General features: G+C 41.8%; 1 protein-coding gene across 1 annotated transcript; it reads right to left on the bottom strand.

Moving 5' to 3' along the window:
* Nucleotides 1–8,754: 8,754 nt before the first annotated feature.
* smim20 (small integral membrane protein 20) lies at nucleotides 8,755–13,052 on the bottom strand. The gene is made up of 3 exons (XM_060924456.1): nucleotides 12,929–13,052; nucleotides 9,325–9,381; nucleotides 8,755–9,089 (listed from the first exon to the last, which is right to left on the bottom strand). The coding sequence occupies exons 1-3, from the start codon at nucleotides 13,035–13,037 to the stop codon at nucleotides 9,049–9,051; spliced, it is 207 nt and encodes a 68-aa protein (XP_060780439.1). The 5' UTR covers nucleotides 13,038–13,052; the 3' UTR covers nucleotides 8,755–9,048.
* Nucleotides 13,053–13,957: the final 905 nt, after the last annotated feature.

Genomic DNA, 13,957 nt, shown 5'->3' with positions numbered 1-13,957 from the left:
CGGATCTACCGGGGTGGCATAGGGTGGCAAATGCCACCCTAAAAGAAAGCCTTGCCACCCCTGCTGCCACCCCAGTTGGCAGCGACGAATTCAAAGAAAAATTAAGGCCAATTTGACATTTACGTGCGCGAATTTCCAATGTCCGACTGCGGCGAATGCAGCACGAGATAACACCAGAGACTGGTTGTTTTGGAAAATTGAGAGGCGCGAAGCGAGGGAGCCAGGAGTCGCGAGGAAAGGAGACACGGGAGGAAAGAGGTAAAAGCTGATTAACTACCTATCAAGAAATGAAATTATAATGAATGAACAGTGCTAGCATAGTTGCGATGCTGATTTTGAGAGGATAAAAATCAGGTTGGAGAACGTTATTTAGCTACGGTAACTATACATGTAATGTTAGCTAGGTCTGACATTAGTTTTGTGTAAAGTCGGCCACAAAAGTTAATATTGATTCAATGTCTGTCAAGGAAAACATTGTAAAGTTACTTTGAATCATGACAAGTTCATGTTATGCTCACTGGTGAGCCTTTACAAAGTGTGAGAAAAAAAAAACTATAAAATGTGACACTGGTGTAAATGGTTTAAATCATGCTGAACTTGAAGCAGTGTTGTTATTGTTTTTTAGTGTCTGTTCTTTTGCATATACAGTATAAAACTGTCCAGAAACGGTACAGACCTCATCTGAGAATGTGTGTTCTTCGTGAACAATAAAAGCATGAGATTAAGTTTGTCTGTATGAGTTTGTAAATGGCAGCCCGTGCCCTTTTGTAGTGTGTGCATACTATTTGTCATCAAACTGTGATAACTGTGATTAAGTTCAGTATATACACGCCTGTAATACGTTGCCACCCCTCAAAAATTCCTGCCCCCCTCTTGCCACCCCATAAATATCTTTCTAGATCCGCCCCTGAGTCATTTGTTACACAGGCCACGGACATCACCAAATGCCAAGTTTCCTCCTTTGAGATGCTTTGCCAGGCCTTTACTGCAGCCGCCTTCAACTGCTGCTCGTTTCTGACTTGAGCTTTGTCTTCAGTAAGTGAAAAGCATGCGCAATTGAGTTTACTAACTCGGCTATTTAAGACCATTCCATTTCATTGCCTGAAGAAACTCTTGGGTTGCTTTTGCGATATGTTTTGGGTCGTTATTATACATCTGTATTGTAAAGTGCTGTCCTGTCGGTTTTGCAGCATTTGACAGAAACTGAGCGGAACGTACCGGTATAACTCTATGCACTTCAGAATTCATCCGGCTACTTCTATCAGCAGTCACATCGTCAATAAACACCAGTGATCCAGTTCCATTAGCAGCCATACATGCCCATGTCCACCATGTTTGACAGATGATATAGTAGGCTTTGGATCATGAGCCTTTCCTTTCCTTCTCCATACTCTTCTCTTCCCATCACTCTGGTACAAGTTATTCTTGGTTTCATCCGTCTAAAGAATCTTGCTCCAGAACTAGGCAGGCTTTCTAGCAAAATCTAATCTGGCCTTTGTGTTCTCGAGAGTTACCAGCGGTTTGCATCTTGAAGTAAACCCTCTGTATTTACATTCATGAAGGTGTGTCTTGTTTGTAGACTTTGACAATGATACGGCTACCTCCTTGAGAGTGTTCTTGACTTGGCTAGATGTTCTGAAGGGGGTTTTCTTCAACAAGGAAAGAATTCCACCATCATCCACTTTATCTTCCATGGTTCTTCCAGGCCTTCTGCTATTGCTGAGCTCACCAGTCTATTCCTTCTTTTTAAGAACGCACCAAATTGGCCACGCATAAAGTTTCTGCTATTTCTCCGATCGGCCTGTTCCCCCCCCAGCCTAATGTTGGCCTCCTTCACTTGCATCGACACCTCTTTGGACTGCATATTGAGCGTACCAAATGCAAATTCAACACTTGGAATCAACTCCAGATCTTTTATCTCCTTCATCGGTTATGAAATAACAGGGAAACAGGTCATAACTAACCATGAAACTGCTTACCAGTCAATGATTCAATTACTTTTGAGCCTGTGAAAATGGAGGAACCATGTAAAAAAAATGGCTGCAATGGCTAAATGGTTAAGGCAAAAGTTTTGTTAAGCCACTCGAATTAAAGCTGAACGTCTACATTTCATTGCGGAGAGGCAAAAATATGAAAATTGTGCCAACGTCCAAATACTTATGGACCAGACTGTGTGTCAAATACCATCACATCCTGACTGTAGGCATGAAACAGGTCCTACTACACATTTTCTGACAGGAGCCAGCTGCCAATCATGAGCGAGTAAGAGTATAAGCAAATAGGGGTGAGCAAGTGAAAGGGTAATATTATACTATAAGGAAATAAGGGGTGGCTGGCGCGGTGGTGTAGTGGTTAGTAGTATCGCCTCACAGCAAGAAGGTTCTGGGTTCAAGCCCGGTGGCCGATGAGGGCCGGGTGCTCCGGTTTCCCCCACAGTCCAAAGACATGCAGGTTAGGTTAACTGGTGGCTCTAAATTGAGCGTAGGTGTGAATGTGAATGGTTGTCTGTGTCTATGTGTCAGCCCTGTGATGACCTGGTGACTTGTCCAGGGTGTACCCCGCCTTTCGCCCGTAGTCAGCTGGGATAGGCTCCAACTTGCCTGCGACCCTGCACAGGATAAGCGGCTACAGATAATGGATGAATGGAAAAGAGGGCTTAGTGCTGATGGAGTTTTAGCTTATTTGTTTTTTTATTTTGTGAAAAGCAAGTGAATGATAGTCAGCGCATTGTACCCCCATTGTAGTGTTTGTAATATTACCCAGTTGGGAACCTTTTTAGCTGCAAAACTCTGCTAGCCATGATAGTGGCGAGTGTATAACAGGAGACATTGGCGAGTTTCTTTGCATTTTTGCAAGTTATTTCCAACTCCATTACATCGGGAAAGAGTCAGCGATGTAAGCCCTCTGCTCGTCTACTCTGTCTCTCTTAAAGTCTAGTGCACACTGCAAGATTTTAGCTGAGGACTCATTTTTGGTGCTGAATATCTAACCCCAACCCCCCAAAACTCGGCGACTTGGCACACTCCTGCACCAACTGGTCGTGTAGTGTGCACCATCCAGCCATTTGATTTTCTCAGCCTTTAAGTGACCGCCAAGGTTCGAATATTTTCAAGCATGTTTTAAATGTTTGCAATGAATTACAACGTGAAAATCCCAGCATATACACCAATGAGAAAAAGCCAATGACCGCCGAAGAAGCAATCAAATTCATCTACTTTCATGCGCAGCAGATCCCTGAATCCAATTGATCATCCATCTGTTTGGGCGGGAGTGCGAGGGCAAAATGTAGTGCAGGAATACTGCTTCTGTACAAACTTATTTGTCATGTCGTACCCAAAGAGTTATGAAGAATTTTTTTTTAAATCCCTTTCCACTGCTTGAGTCTTCCTGACCAATATTCCAAAAAATTTCCAACTGATCAACTCCACATTTTCACTTATTTCTCTTTTTTTTCCCTTCTTGTTTCTGTGTTCTCATTTTCGTGAGAAAGCAGGATTTTGGGATGAGGTATGCTTTGGCAGGGAATCTCTCCAGGCGAAAGTGTGCATTCCCTGACAACTAAAACCAACTGATCACAAGTGATTCAGGTAATGATGTGAGAAATGGTCAGCGATTCTGAAATTTTCAGTCATGTAGTGTGCACTCAGCATCATACTCCAGTGAAGGGTTTGGCTAACGCGCGAACACTTTTTGGTTCACACCAAATCGTTCCTGACAGGCTGGAGAACAAAATACACACATTAAAGTGCCATTCCACCATTGGATGTATTCTTTGGCATAAAATACAATATATTTTATGACAACATGACTAGACAGAGAAATCTTTTAGCTTCAAAATGATATCAAACATAATTTTTTGACAACGACAAGTATATTAATTTTGCGACCAAAGTCACCTACCCTTTTAATTTCCGCGCGGTAGTGAAACGTGATGTCATCGGCAGGTTCCCCTTCTTGTGTACCACGTGTCGGTCTATTTTTAGACCAGGAAACCCCCAAAGTGAGAGAGTCATTTCTCCTCGTATATGGGGGCCAAAAAAATTGCGAAAAATTTTGAGTTAATCTTTCAGTTAGCTAGATTTATTGGTATTATTTTTATCGCGTTCTATCCGCCATTGCTGATAATATGTGCCACGTCACACGGTACACAAGAAGGGGAACCTGCCGATGACATCACACGCGGAAATTAAAAGGGTAGGTGACTTTGGTCGCAAAATTAATATACTTGTCGTTGTCAAAAAATTATGTTTGATATATCATTTTGAAGCTAAAAGATTTCTCTATCTAGTGATACCATTTATATATGTTGTCAAAATATATTGTATTTTATTGCCAAAGAATACATCCAATGGTGGAATGGCACTTTAAGATCTCAAGCTAGGGTTAGTAGGCTAACGGTGTCTAACAGGCTCAGAGATTCACAGAGCTGCAATGAAAGACCCTACGCTGAGCCCCTAGTCTGATACACGAAGTGTGTACAGTGGGATTTCAACAAAACGACCATTTTCCCTTCAGTCAGAGCTTATAGTTCAGCTATCGACGTGATCTGTTTATTCTGTCGGTTATGATCCTGCAGAATGAGCAGTTACAGGATGGCAGGTTAGTGATGTGTGGGCACTGCTGCTTGATCAAGCAGTCACAGTAACAGCGAACCGGCTGATGGTTGCTGAAAGACGAGCTCTTGTTGAGAAGATTTGCTCTTTCGCTTGAGGAACTGATTCCATCACACTGGCGTACACAATCCTTGTTATTCTCATAACGCTCGTGTCAGAGTGAATAATCACAAGTCACGAATGCTCAAGCTGCATAAAAAAAGTTTGTCACTCTGTCATTTGTGTCACTGCTATTCAGACTACTCAATACACTTTATGTGGTTTGGGTTGTCGGGTTTTGTTTTGTTTTTTTCTAAATACATGCACTCACAGCTGTGAGATGAATCCATGTGGTGGAGAAAAGCGCAGCACCACCCATGTTGCAAAACGTTTTTCTGGAAGTAGCTCGCAACAGCATTTTTCTACAAGAGAGAACAAAACTCCAAAATACTGCAAGCGGCGACTTTACGTGCTGCTGCAGCAAAGATGATTTCACAAGTCGAGTTTAACCATTAAAGATCACTCACTGAACACGTATACTGTTATGTTTATACATGTGCGCACCAGTGGGGCCTTGGGCTGTACCATCACACAGGTGTGGGCGCAGGCTTGTTGCCACGACGACAGGGCTTGCCTAGAGCAGTGTTTAGGCCTTTGCGTGCTTCTCTCGGGTTACACGTTTCATTCTGCAAATGTTTGCTCTATGCAAAAGACAGTTCCATGTTCAGATCTAAATCAAATCAATCAGTGTGAAGCAAAAGGAAGGAGAAACGAAGCTGAAACTGTGACAAAATCAGCCAGGAAGTTGTATACTTTTGCAAACACCTGAACCACTTTATAAACTGGATTTAATCAAGTTTGGTCTGTTGCGATTTAAATTCTCATTTTTTGACTGTAACATAATGCGCATGGTAGATCAGCTAATCCCAAACAAAACCTGTTTCCAATGAACTTATAAGGATCAACTTACATAATGAGCGACACCAAACTCACGACGAACACAGTAGCAGAGCTTTCCAATTCTAAGCTCACTTCATCTTTATCTTTCCAGTTAAAGCCCCAATCAGCAAACTCGAGAAATATTTTTGTTCTAGCATGCAGGTTTTAAACGTTTAAAGGCATGTTTTATGTTAAGAAAATGTGGTGCCTGATCTCGGAAGGATGAGAATTTCTTCAAGATGATCGATTTAACCTCCTAAGACCCAAGATGTTTTTTTACATGCATTTTTTATTTCTTTTTGCTATTTGGGCTTATTAGAACCTGATTAGAATAAAAACTAAGCATCATCTTTGATAAGATGTACTTTTTGAGAAAAAGTATGTCCACATATGTGGATTCTTGTTCTGAATTTCTAAAAAGTGCTGTCCACGTATGTGACCGCTAGGCCCTAGGAGGTTAAAAAAAAAAGTGTTTATAAAATATGCAATTAAAGAATCAGTCATGTACCCTTATATATTATGAATCTAACGATCTACTCTGAATCTGACAGATTTTTATTATGAATCTTCAAACCCTCTGATTGTTGTATGAGTGCGCCCCCTAGAGTGCGTCTTGCTACATAAACAACATTGTTATAGCTCCAGAACCCCAGACAGATTTTACTTACTAAAGCAAACTGACACAGAACTCCATACTCTAATAAATGCCATGAGAATTAGTCTGGAATTAAGCATTTTAAAAGAATGCTGGTTTGGTACGATGGTATAGTGGTTAGCACTGTCGCTTCGCAGCAAGAAGGTTCCGGGTTCAAACCTCACGGTCGACGGGGGCCTTTCTGTGTGGACTTTGCATGTTCTCCGTGTCTACGCGGGTTTCCCACACCATTCAAAGACATGCAGATTAGGTTAAAACATCCAGCCACTGGGATTGAACAAGACAGTGCATACTTGGTGCCAGTCTCAAGCCTGGATAGATCAAGGAGGGTTGCGTCAGGAAGGGCATCCGGTGTAAATCCTATGCCAAATCAAATATGCGGAACAGATCCACTGTGGCAACCCTGAATGAATGAGAGCAGCCGAAAGAAGAAGAAGAAAATAATGTTGGTTTGGTGTGATCGATGTAGAATAATTTGCAAACGTAGTTTGCTTGGAAGTTTTAGGTTAATAATCTACATGGCCAAAGTTTGTGGACACCTGTAGTCCCCGTGGGTAGGTTCTTGTTTCTACAAAGTTTGATACACACAACTGTATATGCTGTAGCATTAAGATTTCCCTTCACTGGAACTAAAAGGCCCAAACATGTTCGAGTATGACAATGCCCCTGTGCACAAAGCAAGCTCCATTAAGACATGATTCGCCAAGGGTGGAGTGAAAGAACTCGAGTGTCCTGCACAGAGCTGTGACCTCAACCTGTCTGGAATGAACTGGAACACTGACTGCACCCCAGGCCTCCTCACCCAACACCAGTGCCTGACTTCACTAATGCTCTTGTGGCTGAACGATCACAAATCCCCACAGCCACGCTTCAAAATCCAGTGGAGTGGAGGTTATTATAACCGTGAAGGGGGACTAAATCTGGAATGGGATGTTCGACCAGCACATGCGAGTATGATGGTCAGGTGTCTACAAACTTATGGCCATCTGTTGCACATGCGTACATGAGGTGGTGTGAAGTCCAAATGTCCACATTTCCTTTTTTGTTGTTTCTGATTTGGAAAGGCTTACCCGAGACCCTTACGAAGAGAAGGTAGTTTAATGAAGAATCATTTAAACTATAAACAATAAGCCATGGCGGTCAGTTTACATCACATGACCTGCTGCTGTGCTGCAATTACAATCCACACGCCCACATTTGCTCTCTGATTACAAAATCAATATAATAATTTCAGTTTAATAGATGTGTCACGTTCATTATGTCTTCTTATTGTAATCAGCTGATGTAACATCAGCTGATTACAAAAGCACGTCACACACCAACATCCGGGTGACCCTCTGATGAAGACGGAAGTTACACCGTCGAAACATGTCAGGTAAAGGAAAAAACTTTTATATGTCTGTGACAAAAGAAAACTAATGACTTAATATAATTTCAGGCTGACTCTTGACTTTTTGTTTGTTGTTATGTTTCGGTTGACAGTCTCATCTCATCTCATTATCTCTAGCCGCTTTATCCTTCTACAGGGTCGCAGGCAAGCTGGAGCCTATCCCAGCTGACTACGGGCGAAAGGCGGGGTACACCCTGGACAAGTCGCCAGGTCATCACATAGACACAGACAACCATTCACACTCACATTCACACCTACAGTACGGTCAATTTAGAGTCACCAGTTAACCTAACCTGCATGTCTTTGGACTGTGGGGGAAACCGGAGCACCCGGAGGAAACCCACGCGGACACGGGGAGAACATGCAAACTCCACACAGAAAGGCCCTCGCCGGCCACGGGGCTCGAACCCAGGACCTTCTTGCTGTGAGGTGACAGCGCTAACCACTACACCACCGTGCCGCCCCTCGGTTGACAGTATTATAAGAAATCATGCAGTAGAGCTGTCAGCCAAGCAGCTAAAGTCAGAAGATCGCTAAATAGAGCCGTCTGTGTATCTGTATATGAACTTAGCAATAAAATATATGTTCCATCTAGTTCATTTTTTGGGATACTATATAACTTACAGGGCGGCACGGTGGTGTAGTGGTTAGCGCTGTCGCCTCACAGCAAGAAGGTCCTGGGTTCGAGCCCCGTGGCCGGCGAGGGCCTTTCTGTGTGGAGTTTGCATGTTCTCCCCGTGTCCGCGTGGGTTTCCTCCGGGTGCTCCGGTTTCCCCCACAGTCCAAAGACATGCAGGTTAGGTTAACTGGTGACTCTAAATTGACCGTAGGTGTGAATGTGAGTGTGAATGGTTGTCTGTGTCTATGTGTCAGCCCTGTGATGACCTGGCGACTTGTCCAGGGTGTACCCCGCCTTTCACCCGTAGTCAGCTGGGATAGGCTCCAGCTTGCCTGCGACCCTGTAGAACAGGATAAAGCGGCTAGAGATAATGAGATGAGATGAGATATAACTTACGTAGTTGTAATTATGATTCAAAATTAGGTTGAATTTAGTTTAAAGTTTCATTTGGACATGTATTTTTATGTCACATTAAAAAAAAAAAAAAAGTTTCTTTACATAGTTTCCGTTTCTCAAATAAAGTGTGCATCCAACCATGTTGTACCCTGCTGCAACAATCTTCTTATAAAACTTTATTTATAGGATAAAGTAATAAAGTCATGGCAGTCGGTACATCCAGATTTCCCTGCTCCAACACTCCTCTTTCAGCTTAAAGGCCAACCATCGAGCCCTGTATAAAAGCTGAAATCAGAAACACACTCGCTCTCTCACACACACACACACACTGTCACTCATTCGTGAGAGGAGTGTTTGGTTGGACCAATCTGTGAGTCTTTAATCTGCATCAAACACCTGAAATCCAAAACACATGCTTATGAATCTCCTCTCCTGTCTGCTTCCAGCATCAGTCACATCACGATTTTGGTTTAAATGGATCTGACCAGATCTTCACACCTAATTTACAAAAAAAAAGAGGAAAGAAGATTAGAAAATTGACGTCTAATTTTTTTTTTTAAATGTTATGACTCTGATCTGTATTGTTGCTGTCTGATCAGGTTCTGATACATTCATGTGCCATTGATTTTATTCTCAGGTATTTTTTAGATCAGATTTATGTGATGTGATGTGATGATGTGTTAATATATCAGATATGAAGCGCTACTGGAGCAGAGACGTACAGTCCACTCACCAACAGGCTGAACATCTGCTTGGTTGATTCCAGCTCGGTTAACTTTCTGGATTTGCTCTGTGGAGTGGTGATGATTGTAATGAAGAAAAAAAGTTGATAAAAAAGTTAATTATCCAATTTTATAACAAGAATGACATGCAGCTTTCACACTCATGAATAGTAGTAACAGATATCGTTAACCTGGGTGTTCACATCAGTGAGGACCTCACATGGACACCTAACACCAGACAGCTGGTTAGGAAGGCTCAACAGCAGCTGTACTTTCTGAGGAGGCTGAGGAAGTTCGGTATGTCGCTCAAGATCCTCAGCAACTTCTACAGCTGCGTGATTGAGAGCATCCTGACCAACTGCATCACTGTGTGGTACGGCAGCGCTACAGCTATGGACCGCAAACGCCTGCAGAGGGTGGTGAAGACTGCTGAGAGGATCACCAAAACTCCACTGCCCTCTCTGCAGAGCATCTATCACCGCAGAGTCCACAGGAGAGCTGCCTCCATCCTCAAAGACCCCACCCACCCCCAGCACGGACTGTTCACACTCCTACCCTCAGGCCGGAGGTACAGAAGTGTGAAATGTAAGACTGTCAGACTAAAGAAAGAGTTCTTTCCCACCGCCATCAGACTCCTGAACAGCTGACAGGAGTCTGTAATCATGGACTACCTCCCTGGAAACTGTCCTCGACTGTTTACATCTGTTTGCACATTACTGCCACGTCTGATCATTGCCTTATTTTTGCATTACACGACCTATTTTGCACTGCATTTACCTTTATTTTGTACTATACTGTTTTTTTTTGTGAAACTTTTTATTGAAGAAAAGAAAGGGGGAAAAAAACTGGTTATACATGTTGCTCTTGATTTTGTATACATATCAAACAGAATAAGAAGAGAGAAATAAATAAATAAATAAAAGGGAAAAAAAGGGAAGGCTCACATCTTGACAAAAGCACCCTCCCTTCTATCACAGTAATGCTGTACTTACATGAACTAGTAGGCAGTTTTAGGATTCAGATAGTGAGAAATAATAACTTGAAAAACAAAAACAAACGAAAATAAAATAAACATAAACGATAGCCGCTGTAATGTAAATGAATTTGTCTGCCCCATATGCACCTTCCTCTGTTCATGACTTTTCCTGCTAACAGTACCTTATCATGGGATGGTAGTAACAGCAATGATAAGAACATCAACAGAAGTAGTAATAATGAATAAAATAAAGAAAACATGTGCATACATGTATAACTCTGACTGAGAATAGTGAAATACAGTGGTGCTTGAAAGTTTGTGAACCCTTTAGAATTTTCTATAAGCTATTTCTGCATAAATATGACCCAAAACATCATCAGATTTTCACACAAGTCCTAAAAGTAGATAAAGAGAACCCAGTTAAACAAATGAGACAAAAATATTATACTTGGTCATTTATTTATTGAGGAAAATGATCCAATATTACATATCTGTGAGTGGCAAAAGTATGTGAACCTTTGCTTTCAGTATCTGGTGTGACCCCCTTGTGCAGCAATAACTGCAACTAAACGTTTCCGGTAACTGTTGATCAGTCCTGCACACCGGCTTGGAGGAATTTTAGCCCATTCCTCTGTACAGAACAGCTTCAACTCTGGGATGTTGGTGGGTTTCCTCACATGAACTGCTTGCTTCAGGTCCTTCCACAACATTTCCATTGGATTAAGGTCAGGACTTTGACTTGGCCATTCCAAAACATTAATTTTATTCTTCTTTAACCATTCTTTGGTAGAACGACTTGTGTGCTTAGGGTCGTTGTCTTGCTGCATGACCCACCTTCTCTTGAGATTCAGTTCATGGACAGATGTCCTGACATTTTCCTTTAGAATTCACTGGTATAATTCAGAATTCATTGTTCCATCAATGATGGCAAGCCGTCCTGGCCCAGATGCAGCAAAACAGGCCCAAACCATGATACTACCACCACCATGTTTCACAGATGGGATAAGGTTCTTATACTGGAATGCAGTGTTTTCCTTTCTCCAAACACAACGCTTCTCATTTAAACCAAAAAGTTCTATTTTGGTCTCATCCGTCCACAAAGCATTTCTCCAATAGCCTTCTGGCTTGTCCACGTGATCTTTAGCAAACTGCAGATGAGCAGCAAAGTACTTTTTGGAGAGCAGTGGCTTTCTCCTTGCAACCCTGCCATGCACACCATTGTTGTTCAGTGTTCCTGTGATGGTGGACTCATGAACATTAACCAATGTGAGAGAGGCCTTCAGTTGCTTAGAAGTTACCCTGGGGTCCTTTGTGCCCTCGCCGACTATTACACACCTTGCTCTCGGAGTGATCTTTGTTGGTCGACCACTCCTGGGGAGGGTAACAATGGTCTTGAATTTCCTCCATTTGTACACAATCTGTCTGACTGTGGATTGGTGGAGTCCAAACTCTTTAGAGATGGTTTTGTAACCTTTTCCAGCCTGATGAGCATCAACACTGCTTTTTCTGAGGTCCTCAGAAATCTCCTTTGTTCGAGCCATGATACACTTCCACAAACGTGTTGTGAAGATCAGACTTTGATAGATCCCTGTTCTTTAAATAAAACACAGTGCCCACTCACACCTGATTGTCATCCCATTGATTGAAAACACCTGACTCTAATTTCACCTTCAAATTAACTGCTAATCCTAGAGACTCACATACTTTTGCCACTCACAGATTTGTAATACTGGATCATTTTCCTCAATAAATAAATCTCATCTCATTATCTCTAGCCGCTTTATCCTGTTCTACAGGGTTGCAGGCGAGCTGGAGCCTATCCCAGCTGACTACGGGCGAAAGGCGGGGTACACCCTGGACAAGTCGCCAGGTCATCACAGGGCTGACACATAGACACAGACAACCATTCACACTCACATTCACACCTACGCTCAATTTAGAGCCACCAGTTAACCTAACCTGCATGTCTTTGGACTGTGGGGGAAACCGGAGCACCCGGAGGAAACCCACGCAGACATGAGGAGAACATGCAAACTCCGCACAGAAAGGCCCTCGCCGTCCACGGGGCTCGAACCCAGACCTTCTTGCTGTGAGGCGACAGCGCTAACCACTACGCCACCATGCCACCCTCAATAAATAAATGACCAAGTATAATATTTTTCTCTCATTTGTTTAATTGGGTTCTCTTTATCTACTTTAAGGACTTGTGTGAAAATCTGATGTTGTTTTAGGTCATATTTATGCAGAAATATAGAAAATTCTAAAGGGTTCACAAACTTTCAAGCACCACTGTAGCTGGAACAAAAGAAAAAAAAACTGAACCAGATGAGTGGAGTCAAAACTAGGGTTTATTTTTATCACTTTACCCAGTTTCTTGTCTGTAAGTTGCTCTATAGTTTATGCAGATTTTCCAGTAATTTTCAAATTTATCTTGTTCAAGTCTAAGAATGAATGTTAGCTTCTCCATAGTTTTTATTTTGCACCATATTGCTTTTACTTTGTATTATTTCTTCCACCTATTTATTTATTTAGTTATTTATAATTGGCATTCTGTGCATATAACAATAAACACTTTGAACTTGTAAATAAATTGATTAGTTGTGAAAACCATGATTAAGTATGCATCCCAACAGACTTACTGTAATCATCTGTGTGAGTAAGAGGATGAAAAAATATCGGATAAAAAGCCGCTGCTACCGCAGTTACAAAGCCTCCGAATATGAACACAGTCAGTCTTCTGCTCGCCATGTTTACTGTCACTGATCACCGGAAGACCGAGCGGAACTGACGCTTTCTTGTTCCGGGGTAAAGTTCATGAAAAAAAATAAAGACAAAAGGTTTAAAAAAAAATATATGAGTGATTCCACGCTTATGGGTACTGAAATGGGGACATGAACGTATTTTTAAAAATTCACCTAAAACCATTTCTTTTTTTACCATCAGGTCACAAAACATGTAATCTTTAATGAATGATATGTTAAAAGATAACTTTAATTTTCTGAGATGTAATAAAAACATATTTATATGCCAAAGTCAAGCCTATGAGTTCCAAAATGATGTCTGTTACATTACTTCTGTTACGATTGTCCATCTCGCGTCTGTTCCAAATTAATTACACTCTAGCTATATACCATGTTAATCTTATTGAAAGAATGTGTATGTTTATTCTACTACACATGTTTATTAATTATATTTGCTAAAACATCACCTTCCTATGTTTCAAAAAGTAATTCTACATTGTTAAAATTGAGAATATATATGTCCACAACACTTCTGTTACGTTCTGACTTTTAGCATATAAATATGTTTTTATTACATCTCAGAAAATTAAAGTTATCTTTTAACATATCATTCATTAAAGATTACATGTTTTGTGACCTGATGGTAAAAAAAGAAATGGTTTTAGGTGAATTTTTAAAAATAAGTTCATGTCCGGGCGGCACGGTGGTGTAGTGGTTAGCGCTGTCGCCTCACAGCAAGAAGGTCCTGGGTTCGAGCCCCGTGGCCGGCGAGGGCCTTTCTGTGTGGAGTTTGCATGTTCTCCCCGTGTCCGCGTGGGTTTCCTCCGGGTGCTCCGGTTTCCCCCACAGTCCAAAGACATGCAGGTTAGGTTAACTGGTGACTCTAAATTGAGCGTAGGTGTGAATGTGAGTGTGAATGGTTGTCTG

The sequence above is a fragment of the Neoarius graeffei genome, chromosome 1 (assembly GCF_027579695.1).
Source record: "Neoarius graeffei isolate fNeoGra1 chromosome 1, fNeoGra1.pri, whole genome shotgun sequence".
In the NCBI taxonomy this organism is placed as follows: Eukaryota; Metazoa; Chordata; class Actinopteri; order Siluriformes; family Ariidae; genus Neoarius; species Neoarius graeffei.
The sequence above is the reverse complement of the archived record's forward strand: the minus strand, read 5'-3'. Positions and strand labels throughout refer to the sequence as shown.

Bases quoted from the DNA above. Each gene is read 5' to 3' on its own strand.
- smim20 (XM_060924456.1), bottom strand. From the start codon at position 13,037: ATGGCGAGCAGAAGACTGACTGTGTTCATATTCGGAGGCTTTGTAACT. The intron at 9,382-12,928 runs GTAAGTCTGTTG...ACCACTCCACAG, and splicing joins TACTCACACAGATGATTACA to AGCAAATCCAGAAAGTTAAC. The intron at 9,090-9,324 runs GTGAGTGGACTG...TTTGTAAATTAG, and splicing joins AGCAGATGTTCAGCCTGTTG to GTGTGAAGATCTGGTCAGAT.